At 47.4% G+C, this 27,243-nt stretch overlaps 8 protein-coding genes and 1 long non-coding RNA gene across 9 annotated transcripts; 5 read left to right on the top strand and 4 right to left on the bottom strand.

Moving 5' to 3' along the window:
* Positions 1–5,677: 5,677 nt before the first annotated feature.
* On the top strand, positions 5,678–7,156 carry wuho (tRNA (guanine-N(7)-)-methyltransferase non-catalytic subunit wuho). Its single transcript, XM_017081794.4, has one exon. The coding sequence runs from the start codon at positions 5,828–5,830 to the stop codon at positions 7,010–7,012; it is 1,185 nt and encodes a 394-aa protein (XP_016937283.2). The 5' UTR covers positions 5,678–5,827; the 3' UTR covers positions 7,013–7,156.
* Rpt4 (Regulatory particle triple-A ATPase 4) lies at positions 7,052–8,757 on the bottom strand. The gene is made up of 5 exons (XM_017081793.4): positions 8,545–8,757; positions 8,362–8,481; positions 7,577–8,297; positions 7,361–7,501; positions 7,052–7,301 (listed from the first exon to the last, which is right to left on the bottom strand). The coding sequence occupies exons 1-5, from the start codon at positions 8,651–8,653 to the stop codon at positions 7,199–7,201; spliced, it is 1,194 nt and encodes a 397-aa protein (XP_016937282.1). The 5' UTR covers positions 8,654–8,757; the 3' UTR covers positions 7,052–7,198.
* Positions 8,758–8,950: 193 nt separating this feature from the next.
* On the top strand, positions 8,951–10,883 carry mldr (mitochondrial ribonuclease P catalytic subunit). Its single transcript, XM_070997712.1, has 2 exons — positions 8,951–10,367; positions 10,431–10,883. Exons 1-2 carry the CDS (start codon positions 9,100–9,102, stop codon positions 10,807–10,809), a joined length of 1,647 nt encoding a protein of 548 aa, XP_070853813.1. The 5' UTR covers positions 8,951–9,099; the 3' UTR covers positions 10,810–10,883.
* Positions 10,807–12,281, bottom strand: LOC108015236 (uncharacterized). The gene is made up of 2 exons (XM_017081582.4): positions 11,508–12,281; positions 10,807–11,450 (listed from the first exon to the last, which is right to left on the bottom strand). Exons 1-2 carry the CDS (start codon positions 11,834–11,836, stop codon positions 10,886–10,888), a joined length of 894 nt encoding a protein of 297 aa, XP_016937071.1. The 5' UTR covers positions 11,837–12,281; the 3' UTR covers positions 10,807–10,885.
* A 247-nt stretch (positions 12,282–12,528) lies between these two features.
* Positions 12,529–13,150, bottom strand: LOC108015237 (translation initiation factor IF-2). Its single transcript, XM_017081583.4, has one exon. It carries the CDS (start codon positions 13,063–13,065, stop codon positions 12,586–12,588), a length of 480 nt encoding a protein of 159 aa, XP_016937072.1. The 5' UTR covers positions 13,066–13,150; the 3' UTR covers positions 12,529–12,585.
* A 504-nt stretch (positions 13,151–13,654) lies between these two features.
* Positions 13,655–17,160, top strand: LOC108015234 (PHD finger protein 12). The gene is made up of 5 exons (XM_017081580.4): positions 13,655–13,814; positions 13,958–14,148; positions 14,220–14,904; positions 14,966–16,485; positions 16,547–17,160. The coding sequence occupies exons 1-5, from the start codon at positions 13,767–13,769 to the stop codon at positions 16,734–16,736; spliced, it is 2,634 nt and encodes an 877-aa protein (XP_016937069.1). The 5' UTR covers positions 13,655–13,766; the 3' UTR covers positions 16,737–17,160.
* A 191-nt stretch (positions 17,161–17,351) lies between these two features.
* On the bottom strand, positions 17,352–19,381 carry LOC108015235 (zinc finger protein 865). Its single transcript, XM_017081581.4, has 4 exons — positions 19,106–19,381; positions 17,974–19,040; positions 17,727–17,910; positions 17,352–17,664 (listed from the first exon to the last, which is right to left on the bottom strand). The coding sequence occupies exons 1-4, from the start codon at positions 19,271–19,273 to the stop codon at positions 17,440–17,442; spliced, it is 1,644 nt and encodes a 547-aa protein (XP_016937070.2). The 5' UTR covers positions 19,274–19,381; the 3' UTR covers positions 17,352–17,439.
* A 3,028-nt stretch (positions 19,382–22,409) lies between these two features.
* On the top strand, positions 22,410–25,716 carry LOC108015000 (alpha-tocopherol transfer protein). Its single transcript, XM_017081226.4, has 5 exons — positions 22,410–22,698; positions 23,287–23,446; positions 24,376–24,457; positions 24,710–25,137; positions 25,206–25,716. Exons 1-5 carry the CDS (start codon positions 22,596–22,598, stop codon positions 25,318–25,320), a joined length of 888 nt encoding a protein of 295 aa, XP_016936715.1. The 5' UTR covers positions 22,410–22,595; the 3' UTR covers positions 25,321–25,716.
* A 333-nt stretch (positions 25,717–26,049) lies between these two features.
* Positions 26,050–27,123, top strand: LOC139353372 (uncharacterized). Its single transcript, XR_011604608.1, has 2 exons — positions 26,050–26,688; positions 26,756–27,123. It is a non-coding gene; the product is annotated as an uncharacterized lncRNA (long non-coding RNA).
* The last annotated feature ends 120 nt before the right edge of the window (positions 27,124–27,243 follow it).

Here is a 27,243-nt window from a genome sequence, read left to right as displayed (position 1 = left end):
CTATGGTGGGAAGATGCCACCGCTATGCAGAAAACGGTCTCATTAAAAGTTGAGGAGGGTGTCTCCGCTAGCTTAGCCGTGTCCCCCTCCGCACTTATTGGCGAGACCATTTGGAGATTTGTGGTATGATTTTGGTATTTACTGAATTATATCACAAACGGTTTTAACAAAATGTGCGGAGGGGGTTTAATTTAAGACATATTTAAAGCATAGGGACAGGGATTGCAAAACAACAAAAAAAGGATTATAAAACATAAATTTAAATAAGCTCCTTTCAATAAAACAAATTTTAAGAGCATACATTTTATTTTACCAGTTACTGTCTCGCTAAAGGCAGTCTACTGATCTCGGGCTTACTAAAAGCTATCAGCAGTATTGCCCCTTAAAAGGGCTTTTCTAAAACGGCAAAATATATTTTCAACCGCTTCAGGACATTCCAAAGACCTATTCCTCAATTTTAGGAAAAGCCACCAAATCGTGTTTTATTTCTTGTTGATTGCAACCTCCAAAAAGTCCAAGAAGATTGGGACACCGAACCTCAGCCGAAGAGGCCCTTTTGAGAGTCTTAGAGAATTAGAATTATTATTAGTTTTCATTCAAACTGAATTAAATTTTAACAAATTTTTGATGAAACCTTAACCAGCCAACGCTAAAACGGCAAGAAGACTGGAACACCGAGCCTCAGGCCGAGGAAGCCCTTTTGAGAGCCTTAGAGAATTAGAATTATTATTAGTTCTCATTCAAACTGAATTAAATTTTAACAAATTTTTGATGAAACCTTAACCAGCCAACGCCAAAATGGCAAAAAGACTGGAACACCGAGCCTCAGGCTGAAGCCCTTTTGAGAGCCTTAGAGAATTAGAATTATTATTAGTTTTCATTCAAACTGAATTAAATTTTAACAAATTTTTGATGAAACCTTAACCAGCCAACGCCAAAACGGCAAGAAGACTGGAACACCGAGCCTCAGGCTGAAGCCCTTTTGAGAGCCTTAGAGAATTAGAATTATTATTAGTTTTCATTCAAACTGAATTAAATTTTAACAAATTTTTGATGAAACCTTAACCAGCCAACGCCAAAATGGCAAGAAGACTGGAACACCGAGCCTCAGGCTGAAGCCCTTTTGAGAGCCTTAGAGAATTAGAATTATTATTAGTTTTCATTCAAACTGAATTAAATTTTAACAAATTTTTGATGAAACCTTAACCAGCCAACGCCAAAACGGCAAGAAGACTGGAACACCGAGCCTCAGGCCGAGGAAGCCCTTTTGAGAGCCTTAGAGAATTAGAATTATTATTAGTTTTCATTCAAACTGAATTAAATTTTAACAAATTTTTGATGAAACCTTAACCAGCCAACGCCAAAACGGCAAGAAGACTGGAACACCGAGCCTCAGGCCGAGGAAGCCCTTTTGAGAGCCTTAGAGAATTAGAATTATTATTAGTTTTAATTAAAACTGAATTAAATTTTAACAAATTTTTGATGAAACCTTAACCAGCCAACGCCAAAACGGCAAGAAGATTGGAACACCGAGCCTCAGGCCGAGGAAGCCCTTTTGAGAGCCTTAGAGAATTAGAATTATTATTAGTTTTCATTTAAACTGAATTAAATTGTAAAGAATTATTGATGAAAGCTTAACCAGCCAATGCCGAGATGGCAAGATTGGAACACCGAGCCTCAAGCCGAAGAAGCCCCTTTAAGAGCCTTAGAGAATTAGTATTATTATTAGTTTTCATTCCATCAGAATTAAATTTTAAAGAATTTTTGAACAAAGCTCAACCAGCCAACGCCAAAATTGAACCTCCGAGCCTCAACCGAATATGCCCTTCTGGGAGACGGGAGCCCTAAGAGCCTGACTGGTGAGAATCCAGAAGCAGACTGAAATGAAATTGCCGATAGCTGCAGATAGGAAACCGATATAAAGTTGATTAGAACGAACTTGAGTGAAGATATCGATAGAATTTGTGTTAAATCCGATTTATTTAGGGTGGCCGCTTGTAACATATTTAGTATACTTAAATAATTAAATATGATAGTATATTTGAAAATCGAATAAATAGAAGTTGGCCATAAATCTAGCCAACTTTTATGTCCATGTACAAACAGTCTATAAAACTCAATTTAAAATACATACGTATATAAATTAAACATACCATCATTCGCGGGCAACGAATATACATTATGTACATTTTCGAAATCACTTCAATTAACTGTTTGTATACGACATATGGACTTTCAAATAAGATAGATTAATGGCTGTGGGTTTCACAATTTTTTTTAGTATTCGATTTCCAAATATGCTAGATCTTCAATTTTACTTTTTCAAATATACCAAAAATATCGCAAACGGTCATTCTGAATAAATCGGACTTAACACAAACTTTATCGATATTTTTACTCAAGTTCGTTCTTACTGTTATCAATTGTATATCAGTTTCATTGGACTACTTCATTTCAGTCTGCTTCTGGATTCTCACCAGTCAGGCTCTTAGGGCTCCCGGCTTCCAGAACGGCCTATTCGGTTCAGGCTCGGAGGTTCAATCTTGCCATTTTGGAGTTGGCTGGTTAAGCTTTCAATAAATATTTTTTTCAATTTAATTCAGTTTGCATGAAAACTAATAATAATTCTAATTCTCTAAGACTCTCAAAAGGGCTTCTTCGGCATGAGGCTCGGTGTTCCAATCTTCTTGCCATTTTGGAGTTGGCTGGTTAAGCTTATTATTATTATTTTCGGTAAAGAGACCCTGGCGGGACTGAGTATATCCCAGCCTACGAGACTTCTTTACAACTTTCAATGTTGTTTTGCGTCTGTTGTGTTTGCTTGCTGTGGCCGCTCGCTTGTGTTTTCCGTTTGTTGCTGTTTTTTGAATATAAAATAAACGACGCGCCGAAAGTAATTGTTATTTGTTCCCCGTGCCCCGTGTTTTCTTTTCGCGTCTAGTAGTCCTTGTGCCCGTCGAACGGAAGTGTCAAACTTTTTGGACTTTTTAGAGGTTGCTGGTTAAGCTTTCATCAAAAATTCTTTACAATTTAATTCAGTTTCAATGAAAACTAATAATTATTCTAATTCTCTAAGGCTCTCAAAAGGGCTTCTTCGGCATGAGGCTCGGTGTTCCAATCTTCTTGCCATTTTGGAGTTGGCTGGTTAAGCTTATTATTATTATTTTCGGTAAAGAGACCCTGGCGGGACTGAGTATATCCCAGCCTACGAGACTTCTTTACAACTTTCAATGTTGTTTTGCGTCTGTTGTGTTTGCTTGCTGTGGCCGCTCGCTTGTGTTTTCCGTTTGTTGCTGTTTTTTGAATATAAAATAAACGACGCGCCGAAAGTAATTGTTATTTGTTCCCCGTGCCCCGTGTTTTCTTTTCGCGTCTAGTAGTCCTTGTGCCCGTCGAACGGAAGTGTCAAACTTTTTGGACTTTTTAGAGGTTGCTGGTTAAGCTTTCATCAAAAATTCTTTACAATTTAATTCAGTTTCAATGAAAACTAATAATTATTCTAATTCTCTAAGGCTCTCAAAAGGGCTTCTTCGGCATGAGGCTCGGTGTTCCAATCTTCTTGCCATTTTGGAGTTGGCTGGTTAAGCTTATTATTATTATTTTCGGTAAAGAGACCCTGGCGGGACTGAGTATATCCCAGCCTACGAGACTTCTTTACAACTTTCAATGTTGTTTTGCGTCTGTTGTGTTTGCTTGCTGTGGCCGCTCGCTTGTGTTTTCCGTTTGTTGCTGTTTTTTGAATATAAAATAAACGACGCGCCGAAAGTAATTGTTATTTGTTCCCCGTGCCCCGTGTTTTCTTTTCGCGTCTAGTAGTCCTTGTGCCCGTCGAACGGAAGTGTCAAACTTTTTGGACTTTTTAGAGGTTGCTGGTTAAGCTTTCATCAAAAATTCTTTACAATTTAATTCAGTTTCAATGAAAACTAATAATTATTCTAATTCTCTAAGGCTCTCAAAAGGGCTTCTTCGGCATGAGGCTCGGTGTTCCAATCTTCTTGCCATTTTGGAGTTGGCTGGTTAAGCTTATTATTATTATTTTCGGTAAAGAGACCCTGGCGGGACTGAGTATATCCCAGCCTACGAGACTTCTTTACAACTTTCAATGTTGTTTTGCGTCTGTTGTGTTTGCTTGCTGTGGCCGCTCGCTTGTGTTTTCCGTTTGTTGCTGTTTTTTGAATATAAAATAAACGACGCGCCGAAAGTAATTGTTATTTGTTCCCCGTGCCCCGTGTTTTCTTTTCGCGTCTAGTAGTCCTTGTGCCCGTCGAACGGAAGTGTCAAACTTTTTGGACTTTTTAGAGGTTGCTGGTTAAGCTTTCATCAAAAATTCTTTACAATTTAATTCAGTTTCAATGAAAACTAATAATTATTCTAATTCTCTAAGGCTCTCAAAAGGGCTTCTTCGGCATGAGGCTCGGTGTTCCAATCTTCTTGCCATTTTGGAGTTGGCTGGTTAAGCTTATTATTATTATTTTCGGTAAAGAGACCCTGGCGGGACTGAGTATATCCCAGCCTACGAGACTTCTTTACAACTTTCAATGTTGTTTTGCGTCTGTTGTGTTTGCTTGCTGTGGCCGCTCGCTTGTGTTTTCCGTTTGTTGCTGTTTTTTGAATATAAAATAAACGACGCGCCGAAAGTAATTGTTATTTGTTCCCCGTGCCCCGTGTTTTCTTTTCGCGTCTAGTAGTCCTTGTGCCCGTCGAACGGAAGTGTCAAACTCACCAGTGCTAGTCGCCCCAGTTGTGCAGTCAGTAGGACCACATTAACGGGACCACATTTAATTCAGTTAGACTGAAAACTAGGAATAATTCTAATTCCCTAAGGCGCTCAAAAGGGCCTCTTCGGCTTGAGGCTCGGTGTGCCAATGTTCTTGCCATTTTGAAGTTGGCTGGTTAAGCTTTGTTCGAAAATTCTTTAAAATTTAATTTAATTTGAATGAAAACTAATTATAATTCTAATTCTCTGAAGCTCTGAAAAGGGCCTGTTAACTGGCGGTTCGGAATCTCATCTTTTTCTTGGGCATTTTAGCGTTGGCTGGTTAAGCTTTGTTCGAAATTTCTTTAAAATTTAATTTAGTTTGAATAAAAACTAATTATAATTCTAATTCTCTAAGGCTCTCAGAAGGGCCTTTTTGTCTGATTGCTCAGAGTTTCGTATCTTTCTTGGCATTTTGGCGTTGGGTGGTGAAGCTTTGTTTGAAGTCTTAAAAATTTGATTTAGTGAAAACTTATAATAATTCTAATTCTCTAACTTGTCGATTTTTCTCAAATGGGAGATGGCTAGCAGGCGATCGGGAACAAACAATATCTTAGCAGCAGACGGTCAGAGCTGACGGAAAGCCATCAGAATTATAAAGCAGTTTTAACAGAAAATTTTGTCAAATTTTACATGAATTTTGTAAATTCATTACGAATTGAGATAGCAACTGTGGCCATTGCAGAGCGGACATTTTGTATGCACAAGCATTTTTTCCAAGTTATTTCTAAGCGAATGGTTTTGATGATAGCATGAAATTGCCGCGTACATCTGAAATTATCGATAGAATTATTTTTAAAACGATTTACTCAGAAATACCGCTTGGAATAATTTTGGTATATTTGAAAGAGTAAAAATGGTACACGTGGTATTTTTTAAAAATGGAATGGCGGAATTATATATACTTTTCAGTATATAAATACTGTAAATCCCAGCGAAAGTGCTGGGAAAAATTGCCTACAACCGGAGATTTTAACCAACAACAACAACAACCGCACAACAAACGACAGTCTGGAAAAAATTAAATTAATTTAAATTAAATTTTAATATTAATTTCATAAAATCGTGGCAATGTGCGTCAGGGAAACGGCAGCGATTTTCTTCGCGGAACCCGAACTGGTGGTCGGCCTTGGCCGCAGGGTGCTGTTCGTGAACCCCGACGACCTGCAGATATTCAAGGAGATCGAGCTGCCGCCCGACCTTGCTGCTACTGCCGGCAAGCAGTCGGAGGAAAAGGCTTCCGGATCTGGAGCGGGAACGGGAAACGGAAACGTTGCGGTGCAGAACGTGGCCTACTCGCCAGATGGACAGCTGCTGGCCGTGACCACCAGTGGGGGGCAGAAGGCGCTCCTGCTCTATCGCACGCGGCCAGAGAACGCCCGCCTGCTCTCCGCCCGCCCTCTCGCCCGGGCGGCCAGTGCCCTGCGCTTCTGCAGCGACAGCAGCTCCGTCCTGGTGACGGACAAGACGGGCGATTGCTACCAGTACGACTGCGTCGAAGTGGAGGCCGTTCCGCGCCTGCTGCTTGGCCACCTGAGCGTGGTGTACGACATCCTGTGGTCGGAGGACCAGCAGCACATCATAACCTGCGACCGGGATGACAAGATACGCGTGACCAACTATCCAGCCACCTTCGACATCCACAGCTATTGCTTGGGCCACCGCGAGTTCGTCTCGGGGCTTGCCCTGCTCACTGACCGGCATATCGCCTCCGCCTCGGGGGACAAGACGCTGCGCGTCTGGAACTACATCCAGGGTAAGGAGCTGCTGCAGCACGAGCTGCCCGCCCCGGCGGTTCGTCTGCTGGTGCGGCAGCTGGAGCCGGAGAAGGTATACCAGGCGGCGGTGCTTTTCTACGATCACGTGGACGCCCTGGGACTGTACCGCTTGGAGCGCAGCTCCGCCGACGACACTTGGAGCGTCACGGCCACGCAGCTGGTGCGTGCTGAGGCGGGCTCCTGGAATATTAGCAACTTTACTTTAACCGCCGACAGGATCTACGTCACCGGCGCTGAGAACGAGCGATTGAGCCTGCGGGTCTACGACATCGCCACTGGCCAGCGGACGACCAGCGGGGTGCCCGAGGGCTGGCTAAAGATGGTGCTAGACGGCCTGGGCGCCACCGAGGAGGGAGGACCTCCCTTCATTCCCGAGGACCTGTCCGTTTGGTTCAAGAAGCGCTTCGACAACGTCAGCGACTATCTGGAGCGCAAGAAGCGGCGCATCGAGGAACAGCAGCAGCAAAAGTGCGGCTAGTCCCGAAGAGGAAACTCCAAAGTAAATCACATTGAACCCTAATGTTTACATAGCATTTAATTAGCATATGGAGCAGATGCAACGGACTATGTGTGACAGGCCTGTTGTTGGCATAATAATATATATCTGTATATGTGTGTAAAAGTGGTAAATGGTTATCTCTACGGGCGGTGGGTGGTGTTCTCTCTAGACGGGCTTGTAGTCCAGCTTGCTCTCCAACTTCTTGTTGTCCGACACCTTGCGCACCGCCTTCATGAAGTCCTCCTGGATGACGTACTCCCGCTCGGCACTGGGTTAGAACAAGATTCTCGTTAGCTAATGGATTTGGGGGGCAGAGGAGAAGCTTACCGGATGGCAAAGAGACCCGCCTCCGTGCACACATTACGCAGATCCGCGCCGTTGAAATTGTCCGACAGCTTTACAATGGCCTCGTAGTCGATCTCTCCATGCTTGGCAATCTTCAGAGCGTGAATCTTGAGGATTTCCAACCTATAATAAAGGAGGTTTCATATTTATTATCAGTACTATAAATCTAATGAAGGAAACCCTCTATGTTTCACTCACCTGGCCTGCTCGTTGGGCAGTGGAATCTCGATCTTCCTGTCCAAGCGACCAGGACGCAGCAGGGCGGGATCCAGGGTGTCCGGCCGGTTGGTGGCCATGATCATCTTGACCTGGCCCAGAGAATCGAAGCCGTCCATCTGGTTGAGCAGCTCCATCAGCGTGCGCTGGATCTCGCGATCGGCGGAGGTGCCCTCGGAGAAGCGCCGACCGCCGATGGCGTCGATCTCGTCCATGAAAATGATGCAGGGCTGGTGATCGCGGGCATAGTTGAACATCTCGCGAATGAGGCGGGCGCTCTCGCCGATATACTTGTCCACAATCGCCGAGGAGACGACCTTCAGGAAGTTGGCGTCCAGCTGGGAGGCCACGGCGCGGGCTAGGAGCGTTTTGCCGGTGCCAGGCGGTCCGTACAGTAGACAGCCCTTGGGCGGCGTGATGCCGACGCGCAGGAAAAGCTCCGGATTGAGGAGGGGCAGCTCGATGACCTCGCGCAGCTCGCGGATCTGTTCGGTGAGGCCTCCGATGGCCGAGTAGGTGACATCGCCGGGGTCCTCGTGCGACATGTTGTACACCAGGGGGTCCACCTCGCGTGGCAAGTACCGCATGATGGTCAGCGTGGTCATGTCGAGGGCAACACGGGTGCCCGACTTGAGCTTTGCCTTGTCCAGCTGCCGGCGGCAACCGACCACATAGCGGGGTCCATTGGTGGCCTTCACAATGACTGTGGGGAGCGGGGACAAAGGATTAGAGTATGGGCAATCACGCGGGAATCAAAGGAGACTCACATTTATCCTCCGTCAGCTGCTTCAGCACCTCGCCCACGATCTGTCCCACGCTTTGCAGGGCCTTCAGGTCGTTCTCCGACTTGTCGTAAGCCTTGGTAAGCTCCTTGATCTCCTCGCGCTCTGAAAATAGCCATTGTTAGTCGCATTTCTCGAGTAGGATTGAATTGGCCAAAGGAGACGCACTTTCTTTGAGGCGTCCCTCGATCTCCTTGTGCTCCAGCAGCTTCTTCCTGTAGTCGGAGAAGGCTTTCACCCGCAGATTGTCGGGCAGCGGCGTGGCGGTCACGGTCATCTTTCTGGTGGATTAGATTTGTTTTTCACTCTCTTAAACTAAATTCAGTTAAACGCCGAAAAGTGAATTGCACTTTTTGTTAGAGGTGGACAAACATCGATGTTCAAAACATCGATGTTTTTCCACCTCTACTACTGAAATCGAAGAGGAAGCAAGAGAACTATCGACTGTCGTTAAGGACGCTACGGTGGAGTCTTACCATGGATTTATTTACCATAAGTATTTATACCACTCCACTTGTTCCTTTTGCTAGTTTTAAGAACATCGATTTCTCCGCCATTAATTGCAGAAATAAATACAAATTCAGGATGAAAATACCATTTACACAGTATATTTCTTACCATATTTTGGTATATACCAAAAACCGAAAAGGTTGATGTACTTGCTAACCGGCAATATTCTTGTTGGAATCCAATCACCCAAAACAGAGCACCAGGATCAGGATTATGTACAACTTACGACTGCTGCGGCGAATCGTCCCCAGCGCCGGCCACCCACACCCACGATGGATGGCCAGCCAGCACAAGCGGCGCCCCCAGCCGGGCAGCCTGCCACCGGATCGGCTGGAGCAGCTGCGCAGCGATCTCTTCGAGCATCGCCAGGAGCTGAGCGCCGCGGAGTGGATAGACGTACGCCAGTCCCTGGTGGACGGCTACAAACACATCAACGGGCATAACGTGGACGCCGTGATCCTGGGCGTGTGCAGTGGCCCACGACAACTCCCGCTGGCCAAAAACTATGTGGAGTTCCTCCGCAGTCGGGGCTCCCAGCCGAATGCAGCCACTCTGGGTCGCCTGCTGCGGGTCTACAATGCCGCCTACCACGAACGACCGCTCAGCGAGGCGGAACGGGCCGAGATCTTGCTGATCTGCAGGACCCTGCAGGCGGAGCACGAAACTCTGGACGCCAGCAGCTGTGAGCACATCATCCACGGACTGGTGGCCACAGAGGGCGACGATTGGCACGGAGCCCTACCGCTCCTCGAAATGATGAAGGTCACCACCAGTGCGCCCAGCGTGGCCGCCTACTCTGCGCTGGCGGGGAAGGCTTTTAGTGTGGAGACGGAGCAGGCGCAGGAGATGGCCTGGCGCCTTCTGGAGGAAATGGCCACGGCCCGCAAGCTACCCAAATGTGAGGTCTATCTGGCGCTGCTCAATCGCCTGGCCAACGAAACTACCCAGCTACCTGCCCAGCTTAATCGTCTCTTGGACTTCCTCGAGCGCCATGAGATTCTAGTCAGCCAGCGGGTGGCAGAGCGATTGCAGGAGCTGGCCCAGCAGGTGCCGCAACTCCTCGAGGCCAGAGCAACCAGTCTGGGACCGCTGGGCAAGTGCCAGTCCTGTCAGCAGCACCTCCAGCCGGTGGCCATCAGCGATGAGCAGTTCCGGCGGCTCAGCGAGTGTTTCCTGGAGCGCGTGCTCATACGACGCGATGTCTTCCAGCGATCCACGCCCGAAGAGGTGGCCAGGTTCAAGAAGTACGTGGCCAAGACAGCTCCCTACGACTGTGTGATTGATGGCCTTAACGTGGCCTACTCGACGGGCACCAAAAAGTCGCCCCAGCAGCTGGCCAAGCTGGTGGCCACTGTGGTGCGGCACTTTCGGGATCAGGACAAGCGTGTCCTGGTCCTGGGACGCGAGCACATGCGCAACTGGTCCAAGCAGGCCATGCACTATGTCCAGAGCAACGCCAGCCTCTTCCTCACCAGCAATCTGTAAGCATGTCCGCCACCAAAGAGAATGAGAGGCAGAATAACTGGTTTCTTACCCACACACAGGTCGCACGACGATCCCTTTCTGCTGTATGCCACGTTGCGCAGCGGCCAGGACACAGACTTCTTCTCCCGCGACCTGATGCGCAGCCACGCCTTCCACCTGGGGCCCGAGCTAAAGCCCGTCTTCCGACGCTGGCAGCAGGAGCACCAGTTCTCACTGGTCACCCAGACGCAAACGGGTCGGATTATAGTCAAGGAGCCCATTCGCCACCGACTGAATGCCCACGAAGTGTCGGGCACCTGGCATGTGCCCTACTGCGAGGCGTACACCCAGCACCCCACGGAAAGCTTCGAGGTGCCCGCCAATTGGCTGTGCCTCAAGCTAAAGGAGCCAAAGGAAACCCCCACCAAATCGACAAAGGGAAAGGCGGAAAGAAGGTGACTGTGTAAACACTTTAAGTGAGAAGCCGAAGATTAACAAATATATATACTGGATGAGCCGTCCTAGACACGAAATCCTAGTCGCAATCATAGCGGGTGCACTTCTCGAAGGCTCCAAGGCCCTGTGGCTGGGGCTTCTTGCGGCGGCGCTCGTACATCAGCTTTTTCTCGGCGGCGCACATAAGCCGCCGCTTGATGTGGTTGTCCATCTCGAAGTCCATGTCCGCAGGCTTGACCAGCTCGTTGGGATCCCGTGTGGCGGCCGAGTCCAGGGCCTTGATGATCAGACTGAGCAGCGCGTGCGCCAGGCGATGGCACACATCGTACTCAATGGCGTCCTGGCTGGTGTAGTAGATGGCCGACTGCGAGGTGGGCTGCACACCGATGGCCAGCAGGATGTTGCAGAAGATTCCGCGCTGCATGCGCGCATATGGATCGACCAGCTGCGGCGGAATCCGCATCGTGGTGGCCAGATGGGCGATGAACTTGGCGAACTTCTTGATGAGCACGTTCAGGTACTGGGTGCGGCACTGGCGCTCCAGCTTGGTCAGCATGTTGTAGTACAGTTCCTGCTTGCGCTTCAGGAAGTCCTCCTTCTTTCGCTCCTTGGTCTTGTTGCTCTTGAGGATCTCCTCCAGCTGCCTGCAAGTTTGGGGAATTTGGAGTGACGAGCTTAGCACCTGGATTGGCTTCACTTACTCGGTGGTGATGGCATTGTATTTGCCCAGCATCCGCTTGATGCGCTTGGCCCGCAGCTTGGGATCGTAGACGTCCTTGAACTGCTCGTAGTTGTCGATGAGCGTGTGCATCTTCGGCTTGGACAGGGCCACATCGTAGGGCTTCACCTTGGGCGGCATGGCCGGCTGGTAGGCCATGCGGCGCACGTAGGACTGCAGCTTGGCCAGGTTCTCCTCCTGCCGCTTCTTCACGTTTTCCTCGGCGCACACATCCGGATCCTCCTCCTCGGGCAGCGAGTCCGTCGACGTGGGCAGTGGCTCATCCCAGTCCGAGACATTGGAGCTGGCCATGGCTGGAGATTGGTGGTGGTCAGAACGGCGCGATCAATTTGCACGTATTGAGAATTTGGCTGATGCTTGGGAGTGTGAATGCAGGAAAAATTTTCTGAATCTATTTTTCTACGAATAATTTTGGAAAACGAGAGCACTAACAATTTGATGTATTCGCGTCGGGGAAACTGAACACCTTATGAGCAGTCCCAGTTGAAATGGGTCTGAGGAAAAACCTCCGGGCTACTATGTCGGAAATTATAGGTACCCCAAGTTATGGGGCTCATTATAGGGATCTAGTTATACTTTTTCAAAAAATACACATTATATATTTAATATAATACCAAATTTTAGCAATATTAAGTTAGCAATACAGAACGGATAGTATCCGAAAGCATGGAATTACAATGGTTTAAAGGATGAAATAAAAATAGAAATTAAAAGTATCTAGGTAAATATTTAAAATAGGGAGTTCTAGAAACTTGTACAAAAATGAAGAATCGGGATCAAGTTAAGTTAAATACAAAGATACAGCATATAAAACTCCATTAATTTAGGTAAATCTCAAACTTTTTTCCTACAATAAGCCTTGAATAATTCAACAATGTATGTTTGTAAAACGGGGAATTCCCTAAACACATATTTTAACTATAGACTATTTATAGGATCTTACGATTCACATTAACATGGATGGGATAAGACATTCCAGAATGTTTACAATTAAATAAGCAACGTTTTATTACAATAACCAGTGAAATTACGGACTAATGTTAGTAGCACTCGTTCTGCACGGATCTCTCCAGGGCGAACGTGTACTCCTCGGCCAGCTCGTCGACGGACATCTGGCGTGTGAGGAGCGCCAGGATGCTGTCCACCTGCATCTGGGTGCTGGCATAGCGATCCTTGCTAGCCAGGCCGGGTGCCAGCTCGAAGGGAATGTCCTGCAAGTAGTTGACGGGTCCTTGGGCCCCAGGGAGCTTCATCGCAGCTCCAGCCCCAGCTCCCGGCCCACCGCCCCTGGCTCCTGGCATTGGTGGGTAAGGCAGATAGCCCACCGGCGGCATGGGCGGGTACATGGCGCCGGAAATGGAGGCTGCGGACGGAGGAGGAGCATCCGGTCCGGGCCTCCGCTCTATAAACACGAAGTCATCGCCACTGGTGCCTGGACGGGATCCCTCCGCCGGCCCCTGGATGGGCTGATCCTCCGTGGGTGTCTCTGCGGGCTTGCGCTTCCCGAAGATGGAGAACATTGCTCAAGTTCTGTTGTTTGGTCAATTGGCGAATTGCGTCGTCGGCCAGCTGAGATGCGTCGATTGCCAGTAGTGCTGTTAGTTTGGCGGGTTTACGGACAGATCGGTATGTCAAGTAATGACTCTTTTGCCAAATATGATAATTTGGAATTTCTAAATTTTATGCTGAGCTTTACTAATGATCTATAGAAACAAGCCTGCTTGAATGTTAACTAATACATTACTATATGTGATTTTAAGACAGTTTGGCTGTTACCATGAATTAGATTGGCTATAGCTTGAATGGGACTTGGACCATTTTCTTTGTTACTCACGAATCTAAACTTTAAACTTTAGTTTTTCTTTGACTTTTACTACTTAAAACCAATACTATATTTTAAGATTTGAATATGAATGGTGTATTAGCAAATAATATTTTGGTTTTGAAAAAACAAAAACACTTATGAGGTATATTATTCCAAAGCCGAAAGAATTGATGTACAAATTGTGTTGGGTAAAATGAGCCAGTTGAAAAGTAGCTAGATGCGGAGTGAAATGGCGTCAGCACTGGATATCCGTTAATCGCCTATCGATAGGATGCGCAGGGCTGCACAGCGAAAATACTGAATATACCGAATACCCCGCCTCCACCTCCAAGGGAAGTGAAGAGTTGCTTGCCGAGATTGATTGTGTACACCGGATAAGAGGAGCCAGCGAAAAAGATGTCTAAAGTGGACCAGGACCCAAATGCCTCGCTGAGCATCATGGAGGTGAGTGCGTCCCAGGGACGCTGACCAGCTGCCCGGCTCCCGCCGAACGCTTGGTGCTCCAATTCCGATTGGCGGGGCCGCTCAAGAGATGCCACATTAGCTTAACGCACGCATCCGCCTCCAACTCCCTTCTCCTCACGCAGCAAATCAAGCAGCTCATCCGCCCGCCGCCCAACGAGGACGAGAAGCTGGTTCAGCGGAGCACCAACACGAAGCATCCGTACTACAGGAGGCCGGGAAGGGGCCATAACCACGACTACTGCGACGCCTGCGAGGAGGGCGGCAATCTGCTGTGCTGCGACCGCTGCCCCTCCAGCTTCCACCTGCAGTGCCAGTGAGTGTTCATGTGATTTAGTGCTGTCTCCTCCAGTGTCTTATCCTCTATCCTCCTCCGTTTCATCCTAGTGATCCTCCGCTGAGCGAGGAGGACATACCCAGTGGCCAGTGGCTGTGCCACAGCTGCCGGATGGCCAAAGTATCCCAGCCGCCGGCCTCCTCCTCCAAGGCCAGCTCCGTGGAGCGCGTGCCGTCGGCGGGCAGTGGCTCCAGGGCCAACACACCCTCCTCCGGCGACCTGGAGTCCATACCACTGAAGATCCGCAATCTGCGCAAGCGCAGCAACAGCGAACGCAACAGCACCGAGAAGCTGCTGGCCAAGATGCCGCTGGCCATACAGCGCGCCCTCGATCCCAACAAGAAGCCGACGCCGCTGGACGATGTCATCAGGGCGGCCAGCATGCTGAATCCGCAGCAATTTTCACTGCCACCGGAACTGGAGCTACACACCCAGTTCCCGGGCAACGGCAAGGTGCAGCCCGTCCAGCAGCCGCATCCGCCGAGCGGGAACGGTGGGCATCGCAAGTGCGCCGGCAATCAGCGCCGCAATTCCAAGCCCTTCGAACTGGACGCCCAGGGACTGGTGCCGTTGCCCGCCAAGACCTGTTTCTACTGCACGCGCTCCTGCAAGCGGGCGCCGCTCATCTCCTGCGACTACTGTCCGCTCTACTACCACCAGGACTGCCTGGATCCTCCACTGACGGCACTGCCAGCTGGATTGTGGATGTGCCCCAACCATGTCGAGAACTTCATTGTAAGATAATCCCCTTCATAGAAGCCTTCCCTAGTTTTAATGCGGATATCTCTGTTTGTAGGATGCCAATATGACCAACAGCATCTCGGCCACGGAGCGGGTTCGCCTGTGGAATCGCTTCCACCAGCCGCTTGACCATGAAAACGTCAAGCTGGAGTTCTTCCGGCGTGTCAACACTCGCCATCCGCCCTACCGCACCAGGACGAACGTGAGTGCCCGCGCCCACATCGAGGTGCCAGCCATTGTGCGCTACCACTACGAGCATCCCCCGGCGCTGCTGCCCTCCATGCGCCAAACGCTGCGCTACGATCGGGTGAAGCGGCGCAAGAACCTGCCCACCGAAGTCGAGGAGATCTCCCGCGAGTCGGTCACCGAATCGCTGCTCAAAGATCTGGAGGCCCTGCGTTCGGCTCGCGCCAAGTTCCGTGAGATCCAGCGGGAATACGGCACCGTGGAGACGGCGGTCGAGGGGGATAGCGATAGCGATCCCAGCCCCGAGGAGCCGGAGTCTGAGACGAACTCGCCCGGCGACAAAGTTAATGGTGGAGTGGATTCGGAGATGCCCAAAACGGATACGGATGCGCTGACCAACGAACAGCCGTCGGTTATCAAGGTGGAGTCCAAGGCCAGCCTAGAGCTGGAGATCAGCTTCGAGGAAGACGAGGAGGACAGCAAGGCGGGCATCATCGACGCGGACCTCTTCCACCTGGACGTCGATATTATCAAGAAGCTAGCGCACCAGCGATTGCAGCAGCTGGTCGAGGAGCATCCGGAGATTGTGACGCAGTACAAGAATCGCACGGCCACGCGCCGGCTGCGTCAACTGGCCGCTACCGAAGGATCAGATGCGGCCGGAGGAAACACCACCGCGCTTCAGGGTCAATTGGCGCCGGAGGACATGAATCGCTTCTCGCTGCTGTTCACCAGCGAAACGTCCTCGATACTGGCGCAAAAGAACGGCAATGCCGCCGACGAGGATCCCGCCATGGCCCTGCACCCGGCTTTGGCCACGGCGGCGGCCATTGCGGCAGCGGATGCGGCTGCCGAGAGCTATGTGCCACGTGCCCGCAGCGACACGGAGAAGGCCTACGAGCTGGCCTCGCGTCTGGAGCTCAAGCTGCTGCAATGCAAGGTGCAGGCGCGGGCGGTGATCACCCCCCTGGGCGACATGCTCGAGGACAGTCGCTGGTTCAGTTCGCTCGGGCTGGACCATTCGATTTTCATGCGCTACCGCACGCTGTACATCGGCTACGGCGGCCACTACTCCCCGTCGACAACGCTGGCGCAGACGGAGACCGTGGACCTGTCGGCGATTGGCTACTGCTGCCGCATTTCGCCGCAGCACGCCATCATCTTCTACGACGAGTTCTCCAAATCGTACGAACTGATCAACTACTCGGAGTTCGGCACAGAGGTCAATGGGCAGCTGTACGCCTGCGATCTGACCGACAGGATGCCCACGCATGCCGGCAAGCGGATGCGACCGGACGATGCGGAGCTGAAGAGGCGAGTCGACGACCTGCTGGACAAGCGGCGGCACATCCATCGCCAGTTGGAGCCCAAGAAGATGGGCAACGAGCGGTAGCTAGAGAGTACTTCTATCCAGTTGAATGAAAATAACGTGTGTATTCTCCCTGTTCAGATTGGCGCCCATTGTGAAGCCCGCCTGCCGCTGCACGAACGCCGATCCGGTGCCCATGGTGGCCGGCGCCTGGGAGGGATCGGCGGTGCTGGCCCACGGCACCCTGCTGCGGTTCGGCTGCCTGTCCTTTGTATTTTCGGTGCCATCGCTGGACCTGCTGCAGGCGCAGGCGCGGAACAAGCGATCCTAGGACCAAGACATCATGCGCAGCACTTAGTTTTATGACAAACACACACAGAAACGCGATCGACCGCAGCCAACTCCAGTGGAGCAGCACCAATCTCAGTGGGGCAGCTAGCAGCCAGGCATAGGGTTAGGGTTAGCAATCAATTCAATTTCATCGCAATCAACTTGGCAATTTACAGCCTCGGCTTCACCTTTTTAAATCACCCAAAATCCACCCATCCTAGTTATAAGCTGACAATCGCGCCCTATGATTACTGCAGTAAGTATGGAGTTTGCGTTCGAAGGGAGCCCAAACTCTGTATCTACTGAACTAAGCATTGTGTCCATGGACCGGGGATCAACCTCAACGGATCCATACCCATATTAAGTGTAAATCTAATTGTATAAATTGCTAAAATGAAATAAACTTGTAAGAATTAAGGTCAAAACTTGGGACTTTTCCCTCTTATTGGCCATACAAGATGGAAGAAGGCGATTTTGTTAAAATGAATGTTTACTTTATAACCAGATGCAATCCAACTGGTCAAGGCATTATAGAGAACGAGAAGAGTATACACAATAGGTGCCCGATGTGGAGGCGCCGGGACTTTGTGGTGGAGTACACGAAACTTGGGATAAGTACAATCGGTATTCGGTATGGCTAATATGCAAAAAAATATATGTATATATATAATTGTAAAGATCTAAAACTACGCGTTCCGGACATCCTAGAGAGCAGCAGCAGCCGGTCCTGGCTGAGCCTGTGGCGGACCGGCATGCTGCCCCTGCTCCTGAGCGCCCGCCTTGGCCGCTGAGCGCGTGGCGCGCGACCGTTCCCATTCCGCTTTGTGCTTGCGCTTGGTGTGGTGGTACATATTCGACTTGGACCGGAACTCCGTGGGGCAGAAGGCGCAGGTGTGCAGCTTGACGCCCGTGTGGGTGGCAAAGTGCTCCTGGTTGGGGAAAAGTCTGGGTTAATAACGATACAGCATGGGCTCCTGCAGCATGCGCTCACCTCCAAATACCGCTTCATCTTGAAGCACTTGCCGCACACATCACAGGCATACTTGGGCTTGCTTAGGCAGCGATGATTCTGGCCAGGAAGCTCGCCACAGTTGTGACAAATGACCGACACGGGTGCGGCGGCATGGATGATGGCCTGTAGCGCAGCGGGCTTTTCCGTCTCTGCCGGTGGATTCCTGTGGAAGATTGTTCGATAAGCTAACTTTTTGCCGGGGCCAACTCCCACCTCCACTACTCACCCAAAGGGATAATTCAACGTTGCCCCTGTAGTCGTCGTCGTCGTTGTGGTGGCGGCACTACTCGTTCCCACTGCCGCCGCTGCAGCCGCTGTTGCCGACATGACAGCAAATAGTTGCTCCTGCTGCTGTTGCTGCAAGAGACTCACGCACAGGCGCTGCTGCAGGCTGTCCGTCTGTCCTGCAGGATTGCCCGTGAGCGAAGCGGCTGCCACCACAGCCGCCGCCACTGCATTGTAGTTGGCCAGCATGAGCTCGTTCTCCTTAAGCCTCTTCTGGGGCGAATCCTCGTCGCTGGCATCGCTGCCCTCCGTGTGCTGGACCTTTTTCGGCGAGTGCGTCTTGCGGCGACTGGCCCGATTGCGTGAGCCCCGGCTGGCGGATGGTGGCGTCTTGGTGATGGTCAGGTTTATGGCCTCGCTAGGCTGGCCTTTGATCACGGACAGGGGCAGCTGTTGTGGTTGGGTGGGTGGTGAGAGCAGAGGAGCTGCAGCAGCCGCAGCCGGATGGGTAGAAATGGCAGGGGGGTGAGGTGGAGCAACAACAGTAAGGGCAGGAGCAGGAGCTGGAGCCGAAGCAGAAGCTGACTCCTCCGGTGCCGCGTGATTCTGGCCCGACTTGGCCGCATCCCGCTCCTCGCGCGCCTTCAGCCACTGGGTGGTGTGCTTGCTCTTCACGTGGGTGTACATATTCGAACGGCAGCGGAAGGCCATCTCGCAGTATGGACAGGCGATGGGCCGGTCGCCGGTGTGCGTGGCTATGTGCTCCTCCAGGTAGCGGCGCATCTTGAAGGATTTCTCGCAGAACATGCAGGGGAACTTGTTGGCCGTGGTGGGCGTGACGGCCTTGGGCTCCTCCGCCGGCAGCTGGGGCTGTGCGTCTATGTCCGGCGGGTCCTGCTGCACCTCGCTGCCCTCCTCCGACCAGTTGACATCGCAATCGATGGCCAGGAACTGGCTGCACAGCGTCGTCTGCTTTAGTTCCACCAGCTTCCAGAAGTTGTGAAAGCTCTCCAGTTGCGAGCAGCACTCGGTGCAAATGCAGGTGGAGATGGCATCGTCGCGGGAGAGCTGGAGGGGATTGGCATTAGTAGAGGGGGGATTGGCAGGCGGAGGGTGGGAGGGTCGCCACTTACGCAGAGGTACAAGTGAATCGAGATCAGCTGCACCAGGTAGCTCTCCGGCATCGCCTTTCCGTCGTCCTCGTCCTCCGGGGCGGACGCACTGGCTCCGCCGGCGCTGCCGCCGAACAGCAGCACCGCGCTCTGCTCGTCCAGCGCGTTCAGACACAGGCGACAGATCATTTTGTTCCGTTCCGTAGTTTTACTTGATAAAATTCGATCTTACTCCATTTATTTTATTTTATTCCATTAGTTTGTGTTCTGCCCACGCACGGTCACACTTTCCTAGCGGTAGCACACCCACTCGGCTATCGATTTGTCGGGCGTTCCGTTACGTTAGTTTCGAGCTTACGTTACGTGACGGGCAACGTGACGAAAAAGCGTTATTTTAAACTGAATTCCATTACGAAGTTTTTAAATTCAAATAAGTAAGATGATAAAATGTAAAGAAAATAAAAATTCAATTAATGAAATGCAGAATGGATGAAAAAAAAAACATATTATTTTAAACGTCTCCTTTTCTTTTAACTATTTATTGTATCATGTATGATGATGCAGCATAAGTTTCAACCTACATGGTAAGCAAAAATGCTATTTTATTTTTTCATTTTCCGAATGACTTTCAATAAATAAAATAGACTCTTATTAGTGTATTGTTTTTCATTTAAAGTTTATTAACCTTTTAAGGTATTTATGTGATCTTAGGTCAACATTACATCGTTTTAGAAAGTATTACTTTGGAGTGAATTGGCAAAAAGAATAGAAAATACAGATTGATGTTTCAAGATGCGTGAGGAAATATTTGATTGAAGAGGTCGCACATATTGCAAAACCAAAAACCAAAACTTCAGAAACATTGCAACACTTAGGAGTTACTTTATTCCGCTAAAATTTGAGAATGTCGAAAACCCTTTCTCGACTGACCACAAGTTGCACCATGTGCAATGATAACCATTTATTTTGGTGACTGAGGGTTTTGGCAACGAGCACAGCGAATGGAGCTTTCAGAGCTTCGGTTTTTGCCTTATCTAAAAATGCATATATCATTCCTCACTTGGCCAAAAGGCGCCAATTTGCTTGGGCCGCTTGCATTGATGATGCTGCGACCGCAATTAGCAGCCAGTGCGAATATTCTGGCTAATTGATTTGCAAAATGATGCAACGAAGTTGGCACACAGCAAGTGCATTATTACAAAATGCACTTTGCCGTGATTGACACACTCGATCTCCCGATCAGAATTCAAATGTTCCACTCCCACATATATGTAGAGGTTTTCTGACATTCAAATATAAACGAGAATTTTATAGGTCGATAAGAAAATACAAATTAGTCATAGTTGAAATACTATGTTTTCTTAGAATTTTCCTTTTTCTTTTCTTGTCATTTAGTTTTCCAGTCAATTTTGTTCCAGTGCATCACCCTATAGCTAAGGTCGTTGAAAAGTGCCAAGAACGAAGGCAACCATTCACATGACCATAATTCCCAACTCAACGTATATTCCAAGTGGTACGTTGACCATTTTAATTTGGTAGTTAGCACTTTTTGCCCAAAGTCTGAGTTGGGCTTTGTTTTAAAACATTTATGGGGCGGCTAAGTTCCATTTTCAAGGCCACTCAGCTGTTTTCGAGAGACTTAAGTAAATGTGAACTTGTGCGTGTTTATGCTGCGTTTGTAGTTTACAACTGCATTAAATTGGCCACCGAATGGTACGGTCCGACTTCCGTAATGTGAACTGTTGTGAATATTTGATTTTTATTTGCAAGCAAATGGGTTTTACATTTTACGACTTAAGACTTTGTAACTTCAAAGGTTGAAGTCATTTTGAAATATTTTATATTACTTTTTACTAAGTTGAACTATAAATTTAAGACCAATGAGTTGAGTACTTTGTTACGGAAATTTATACAAAATTGAATGTCATGAAAATGAACAACATGTCGAATGAGCAATTTTTTAACATCTTGAAAATCAGTTAGAAAGTGGAAGGAATAGTATAAAAGGTCTCAAAGATTTTCTAAAATTAATGCTTATTCTTTTTGTATACTTAAAGAAACAAATAAAACAACATGTTACTTTATAATGCAAAAGTTTTGAAAAGAATTGTTTTTGAAATGGAATGCTAGAGATGTATACATCTGATTTGGGTCTTTTTTCAGAAGGTTGACTGTAAATCCAAATGGAAATACGATCGCAGGTGTGGGACAGGTAAGTTTCCAGTTGTCTGCCGTGTTCTGTGGGCCACCAACAAAAATTGTACCCAAATTCGCTTTCGCCGCTGCTGCTTCTTTTTGACAGTTTTGTTTTAATTCATGTTCATGCTTTGTTGTCGCCGTTTCACAGTGGACGGTTGTAAATAGTTTGGCTTTGGCTTGGATTGGTTTTAACTTGCGAAACACGTCCGGGCCGAGAGACCCGCCGCCAAGCCAGTTCAGTTGGCCAGCTCAGCCGGGAGCAGAGCAGCATAACAAGTGGAGCGCGACTTCGCCTTGCCGAAAATTGTTTGCCAATGTCGCGATAAAGCTAAGGAGAAAAAAACCAAGCCAACCGAACGAGTAAAATGCCGCCAAACATGGCCATGCGGCAATGGCCTAAACCTATGGTGGAAAGCCGGAAAAACCGCACAGCACCCACGCAATACGCACACGCAAAAAAAGACAAGACAAGTCAACACAGCACACACCTGGCGGTTTTTGACCTTCTGACACAGTGAGTTCCATAGTGAAAATTACCCAACAACGACTGAATATTGAGTTATTTGGAGATGACAGCTTAATAAAATACTTAAGAAACAGCCAATAACAAATGGGAAAGGTAAATGTTGCCCAGTCGAAAATTAACATAGAATATGAAATTATTAAACAGCATTGTTATACAATGTTTATAAGATGGGAGACAAGTACCAAGTACCAAGTACCAAGTGCCAGAAAAATGATCATGTTTCAAACAAAACTAATGAAAGCTAAACTAGATCATCAATTTAAGTCAGCAGTTAATAAAATACACACAGAAAATCTAAAGAAATTAAAATAATGAACTATTCCTGGCAATAATCAAATCTGCATTACTTTTTTAATATTAAGTACCATTATTTACTTTTAAGGATCTCTTGTGGATGCCTTAAAAAGCAAGATGGCAACGCCAAGAGGCACAAACGTTGCATGATCGCACAGCAGGTTGCCAGACTTTTGCCCCATATCCTCCCCCTTTTCGCCGATATTCAAGCACTTATTATTTGCGATGCCGGCGGAGGCAGCGACGTCGGCTGCGGCAGAGCTCCAGTGGCAGAGCGACTCGACGAAAAGCCAAAAAAGCCAAGTTCCAATCAGTTGCAGTCGCGAATTAGCGTCGCACAGACGCTCTGTCTCGCATAAATTTAAATCCAACCGCTCCTCTCTGCCAACTCTGTCTCGCTCTCTCCCGGAAGTCCGATAGCTACGATAGCTCCGATAATTCCGATAGTTGTGGGTGGTGAAACGTTGTAAGGTGTAAGGCTAACGCTTCAAAATGGTCCACTTGAACGAGAAGAACGAGGATCAGCTGATGGCCAAACGGATTTCGGAGCTGCAGGAGTGGCTCAAATCGCAGCCGCAATTACCGCAGAATATATGTTCGTATAGCCAAGTGGAAGTGGGTCAGATCGCAAAAAGCCACTCTTCGTCTTCTCCGTGAAGAGCACCGAAAGAAATTGCGATGGTTTCGGATATCCCCCCATTGCAATTTCTAATATGAGAATAAAGTGCTGTTTTTTTATTGTGCTATCTTTCTGAAGATCGTGTCACTAAATTATTATTATAGATGTTAGCTAGCACATCTAAAAATTATTTATTAATTATTACTATCAGTATTAATATTTTAAATGGAATATCAACTACTGTATTTAAATAATTTTAGGGGATATCCCTTTTAAACTCAACATTAAAGTGTTTTCCTTTGCATTATCTATTAGCGTAAGGATTGTTGATTACAAGATCATTTTAAAGGATCGGTTCTTCTTCAGTGATCCTAGTTAGTTCTTATACATTTTTTGCTGTGTGATTGCTGTTGGTGGCCAACTTTTATTGTGGGTCAATTGCCTGAGCGATGGGAACCACAGCCAGTTGCATAACCATCGCACCGCAGAGACTTATGAATGCACCTGTTCCCCTGCCCACCTGTACCCACCCGAACTCACCTCCATCCTCCTCCTCCTCTGCAGCCCGTCTGCTTCTGCGCCGCTTTCTGCACACGACGCGCGGGGATCCATCCGCCGCCCAGCGCCTCTTGGAACTCAATTATGGACTGCGCAACAAACATGCCCACATCTTCATCGATCGCGATCCCCTGGACGACAGCTCTCAGCAGCTTCTGCAAGTCGCGTGAGTACCAAGATATAGCGTTTCGGGAATTAGGATTCAAGGAAATTCCAAGAAACCTTGTAAGACCAATGCCAAAGATCATAAGTATTCCATGGAAAGGAATCATTTCTTAGGATTTCTCCACCTAAGTATATAAAAAAAAAAAAATCAGAAAAATGAAATCAGGAAAATCGGTATAAGACCTCCTTCCTCATTTCATTGTCCATAAAAAATATTACTATCTTCAAAATCTCAAAAAAGTAAGGTTTATATATGCATTTGTTAAAAGCTATTGTTTATATAATTAAGTTAAGTGCCAAAAAAAATAATATAAAATTCACCGCCATGGTAATAAATTTAAAACCTAAAAAATGGTTATTACCAAGTTAGACGGGTTTATAAACTTAAGAAGTTAGCCGAATTAAAAATATTACATTTTCATACAAAACCAACAAAATGGGTAAACAAAGTTCAGTTTCAGAAAATCAAATCCAAAACACGTCCGTATACATGGTCCGGCTTACAAACCAATTTTACAATCTACTAAAAATCTCCTCCAGAAAATCAATAAAAATAAGTACCGTCAAAAAAGCCATAACAGAAATTTACTGTCAGATAAACGCTTCAATACAGACATTAAACGCTGAACGAGACTTTGGTTTTAGTGGCAACAGTCCAATCAACTAGTAATTAGCTGAGATTCCTGTGAAAGTGGAAAAAAACTCTGATTTTCTGGCCATGTCATTTGCTGGGGTGATATTAGCTTAGATCTTGTGAGCCCCGCGAGTTTAGTGGCTTGCAATGTTGACACTAGGGCTTGTTTTTGCTTAGTGTACACAGAGTGCATTGGCTTGCAATATCGGGTAACCGGTTTTCGTTGGATGGACAGTATAATGGGGTGCCCGGAATTATGTTAACTTAAGTGTTTTCCTGACTTTATTCGCTTGCAGAGATCTGGTGCCGTTGCCCGGCTTGACCCCGGAGAACAACAAGCTGCTCTTCTACCGCCTGATCGACTTTGATGCGGATAAGGTAAACCATCTATAAAGAGAAATACAAAATCTTAACAGATATTGGAAAGTGACATTAAATCACTATGGATTAAAAGTCCCCTATAAAGGTGTCTAAAAGTATGCTAGAAGAACGTCCACATTCGAGTTTGGGGGACACATTGTTGCTTACTTTGGGGCGTCTTTTTAGGTGATTTTGAAACTCTAGTGATATTTGAGTAAATTTTTACATAAGATCTTATTTTCTCATGGAGGATATCTATTTTTCCGGCAGTTCAACTTTACGGCTGCCATCAAGGTCTTCTTCATGGTGGCCGACTGCCGTTTTGCGACGGAGGACGAGGAGCGATTGTCGGATGGGGAGATACCCGTTTTCGACATGGCCGGCTATACGCTGCGCCACCTGACCAAAACCGCGCTGGGCGCCCTGCGCGTCTACATGAAGTTCGTCCAGGAGGCGCATCCCGTGCGGCTCAAGGAGATCCACGTGCTCAACTGCCCCTCGTTCGTGGACAAGGTGATGGCCGTGGTCAAGCCGTTCATCAAGGGCGAGGTCTTCAAGCTGATTCACTTCCATTTGCCGGGCGCGGAGACCCCGTATCGCCACTTCCCGCGCTCCATGTTGCCGGAGGAGTACGGCGGGGAGGCAGGCAAAATGTCCGACCTGAAGCTCCAGTGGATGCAGTTGCTCAAGGAGCAGAGGCAAGTACTTCTAACTATTCTATTAAAAGAATTTTGATCTGTAATGGTTACTTCTACTACTATTCCAGGGACTACCTAATGGACTCGGAAAACTGGCAGATAAACAAGGCCAAAAAGAACGGTCAGCGAAAGTCCAGTGATGCCGGAGTTACTAAAAGTCTACGCACCCTCGAAATCGATTAGTCGTCGTGCGCACAACTGTACCTTAATCATTGGGCCTTTGCCTATTTTAGCTGTCACATTCTTCAGGATTTTGCCAACGTGAATTGAGTTTAAATTGATTTTTAGCCGTTTCCCAACTGAATATTTATTGAAAATTATTTAAACCTAAATTTTACTAACTTTGCTTTCTGATTAAGAGATTTAGAATCTAGAATCCAGTTAGAGTTTTATAATCCCAAAATGGAACAGTTATCAGGAATGACTGGCAAAATTCAATTAGACTGGAGGCACTTTCGCCGAATCCTGTTGAATGTGAAAATCGAATTAGGCCCAACCATCTATTGTACTTTTTTTGTTTTGTTCTCGTTCCATTTCCCAGCTGGGCTTGGGTCTATGTAAATATATGCTTAAAGTGAAGGTTCTCCACATTCCGCACTCCACATTCCACACTCCATATATGCATATTCAATTTCACATAATTCCCCACCAGCGACCGCATCTTGGGTAATTGAATGCTCTATTGTGGGGAACGAACGGCCGGGGAAATGGAGATGGGATGGGTGTATATGGGGTATACATATATGGCATTATGACGCGCACAGAATTTCCATATTTAATGCAACAGCATAATTCCAATCCCTGCCGCTGCATTCGATGCCTGCGACTGATGCAATTAACTCGCCACAAAAAGGGACGGAAGGCGAAGGGGTAAATCTGGATGGTGTACACTGGGAAAAAACATTGATATCTTTCTAATTCACCAATTTTTAGTAATAGATGGGCTTGTGATTTTGAATACTCTGCAATGTTATTTTTGAATTATATAATAAAGTATGGAGTACCACACTTTGATTTATAAGGATGTCAAGATCCATTTATTTTTTTTACTAGGGAACTTTGTTCTTTAAAAAGACATTTTGTTCGAATGAATACTGAGCCTTCTGGTACTAGTTGTACAGTGCATGAAACTGCCCTAAAAATCGGGCCAAATATATAGATATTATGCGAGTGTGTGGGAATGCATGCGTATCTGTGTGTGATCTGGACGAGTGGGTGAGTGTGTGTGGGTGGGTGGGTGTTCAGGAAGTGGAAGTGGCAATAGAAGTGGAGCAACAGCAAAAGCAATGCCACACCAATGTGGCACGGAAAGCGGAGGCCGAAGGACCCTTGAGGCATAATGCGCATATCGACACATCCGTTCGGTTGGCCAACCTGGCCACTGGGTCGTCCTTGTCCTCCTCGGCCACAATACTCAATCTGCAGTCTACAATCCGCAATCCGCAATTCGCAATCCGGACTCTGGACTCTGGACTCCCCCACAATCCACAATTCGCACTGTGACACTTGGAGTCGTGCGGCTGACACATTAAAGTGTGGCCTGGCAAAAAAGTGAGCTTACGTCCTATTCTCCATCATCTCTATGTGTACTATATAGCCCCGTCCATTCTCCGTTTAGCTGGCCATTGCCGTCCATCCCCATGACATATTAGTCTTAATGCCATGTTACACGTAAACAATTTAAGCAGATTCACTTTTAAAGATATCTTAGGCTTAGAGAATTTGTATTTGTTGGGATTTGAAAAGTATCTATGTTTAAAAGTTGGCAGATAAGAATAATAAAGGTTTTTTATTTTGTATGTAATATATTTTGAAAGTTTTGATGCTAGAGGTGTACGATATGGAACACATTCCTAATATCTCTACCCTAAGGATATAGAACTTAGTTTTTTAAGTTTTCGAAATATCAAAAAATATTATATGAATATGATATGACATGATTTGCTTTTCTGAGGTACACTTTTGAATAAAGTTATAAATCAAAAATTGTTTTCTTATCATAAACTAAGTGAGAATGGGGTTCTAAACAGGTCTTTCTCGCTGTGCATGGGCTTATATGTATGCGTATTTTGTTTATATGCAAACACTGTCCTCCCTGTTACGTAT

This window comes from Drosophila suzukii, chromosome X (assembly GCF_043229965.1).
Source record: "Drosophila suzukii chromosome X, CBGP_Dsuzu_IsoJpt1.0, whole genome shotgun sequence".
NCBI classification, from domain to species: Eukaryota; Metazoa; Arthropoda; class Insecta; order Diptera; family Drosophilidae; genus Drosophila; species Drosophila suzukii.
The sequence above is the reverse complement of the archived record's forward strand: the minus strand, read 5'-3'. Positions and strand labels throughout refer to the sequence as shown.

Excerpts from the sequence above, each read along its gene's own strand:
- wuho (XM_017081794.4), top strand. The coding sequence starts at position 5,828 with ATGTGCGTCAGGGAAACGGCAGCGATTTTCTTCGCGGAACCCGAACTG.
- Rpt4 (XM_017081793.4), bottom strand. The coding sequence starts at position 8,653 with ATGACCGTGACCGCCACGCCGCTGCCCGACAATCTGCGGGTGAAAGCC. Across the intron at positions 7,502-7,576 it reads CTGCCCAACGAGCAGGCCAG|GTTGGAAATCCTCAAGATTC; the intron begins GTGAGTGAAACA and ends CCTTTATTATAG. Across the intron at positions 7,302-7,360 it reads GCGGGTCTCTTTGCCATCCG|TGCCGAGCGGGAGTACGTCA; the intron begins GTAAGCTTCTCC and ends GTTCTAACCCAG.
- mldr (XM_070997712.1), top strand. The coding sequence starts at position 9,100 with ATGTACAACTTACGACTGCTGCGGCGAATCGTCCCCAGCGCCGGCCAC. Across the intron at positions 10,368-10,430 it reads CTCTTCCTCACCAGCAATCT|GTCGCACGACGATCCCTTTC; the intron begins GTAAGCATGTCC and ends ACCCACACACAG.
- LOC108015236 (XM_017081582.4), bottom strand. The coding sequence starts at position 11,836 with ATGGCCAGCTCCAATGTCTCGGACTGGGATGAGCCACTGCCCACGTCG. Across the intron at positions 11,451-11,507 it reads TACAATGCCATCACCACCGA|GCAGCTGGAGGAGATCCTCA; the intron begins GTAAGTGAAGCC and ends CCAAACTTGCAG.
- LOC108015237 (XM_017081583.4), bottom strand. The coding sequence starts at position 13,065 with ATGTTCTCCATCTTCGGGAAGCGCAAGCCCGCAGAGACACCCACGGAG.
- LOC108015234 (XM_017081580.4), top strand. The coding sequence starts at position 13,767 with ATGTCTAAAGTGGACCAGGACCCAAATGCCTCGCTGAGCATCATGGAG. Across the intron at positions 13,815-13,957 it reads CCTCGCTGAGCATCATGGAG|CAAATCAAGCAGCTCATCCG; the intron begins GTGAGTGCGTCC and ends CTCCTCACGCAG. Across the intron at positions 16,486-16,546 it reads AAGAAGATGGGCAACGAGCG|ATTGGCGCCCATTGTGAAGC; the intron begins GTAGCTAGAGAG and ends CTCCCTGTTCAG.
- LOC108015235 (XM_017081581.4), bottom strand. The coding sequence starts at position 19,273 with ATGATCTGTCGCCTGTGTCTGAACGCGCTGGACGAGCAGAGCGCGGTG. Across the intron at positions 17,911-17,973 it reads ACGTTGAATTATCCCTTTGG|GAATCCACCGGCAGAGACGG; the intron begins GTGAGTAGTGGA and ends AATCTTCCACAG. Across the intron at positions 17,665-17,726 it reads AGATGAAGCGGTATTTGGAG|GAGCACTTTGCCACCCACAC; the intron begins GTGAGCGCATGC and ends TTCCCCAACCAG.
- LOC108015000 (XM_017081226.4), top strand. The coding sequence starts at position 22,596 with ATGGTCCACTTGAACGAGAAGAACGAGGATCAGCTGATGGCCAAACGG. Across the intron at positions 22,699-23,286 it reads GCAATTACCGCAGAATATAT|CCCGTCTGCTTCTGCGCCGC; the intron begins GTTCGTATAGCC and ends CCTCCTCTGCAG. Across the intron at positions 24,458-24,709 it reads TCGACTTTGATGCGGATAAG|TTCAACTTTACGGCTGCCAT; the intron begins GTAAACCATCTA and ends TTTTTCCGGCAG.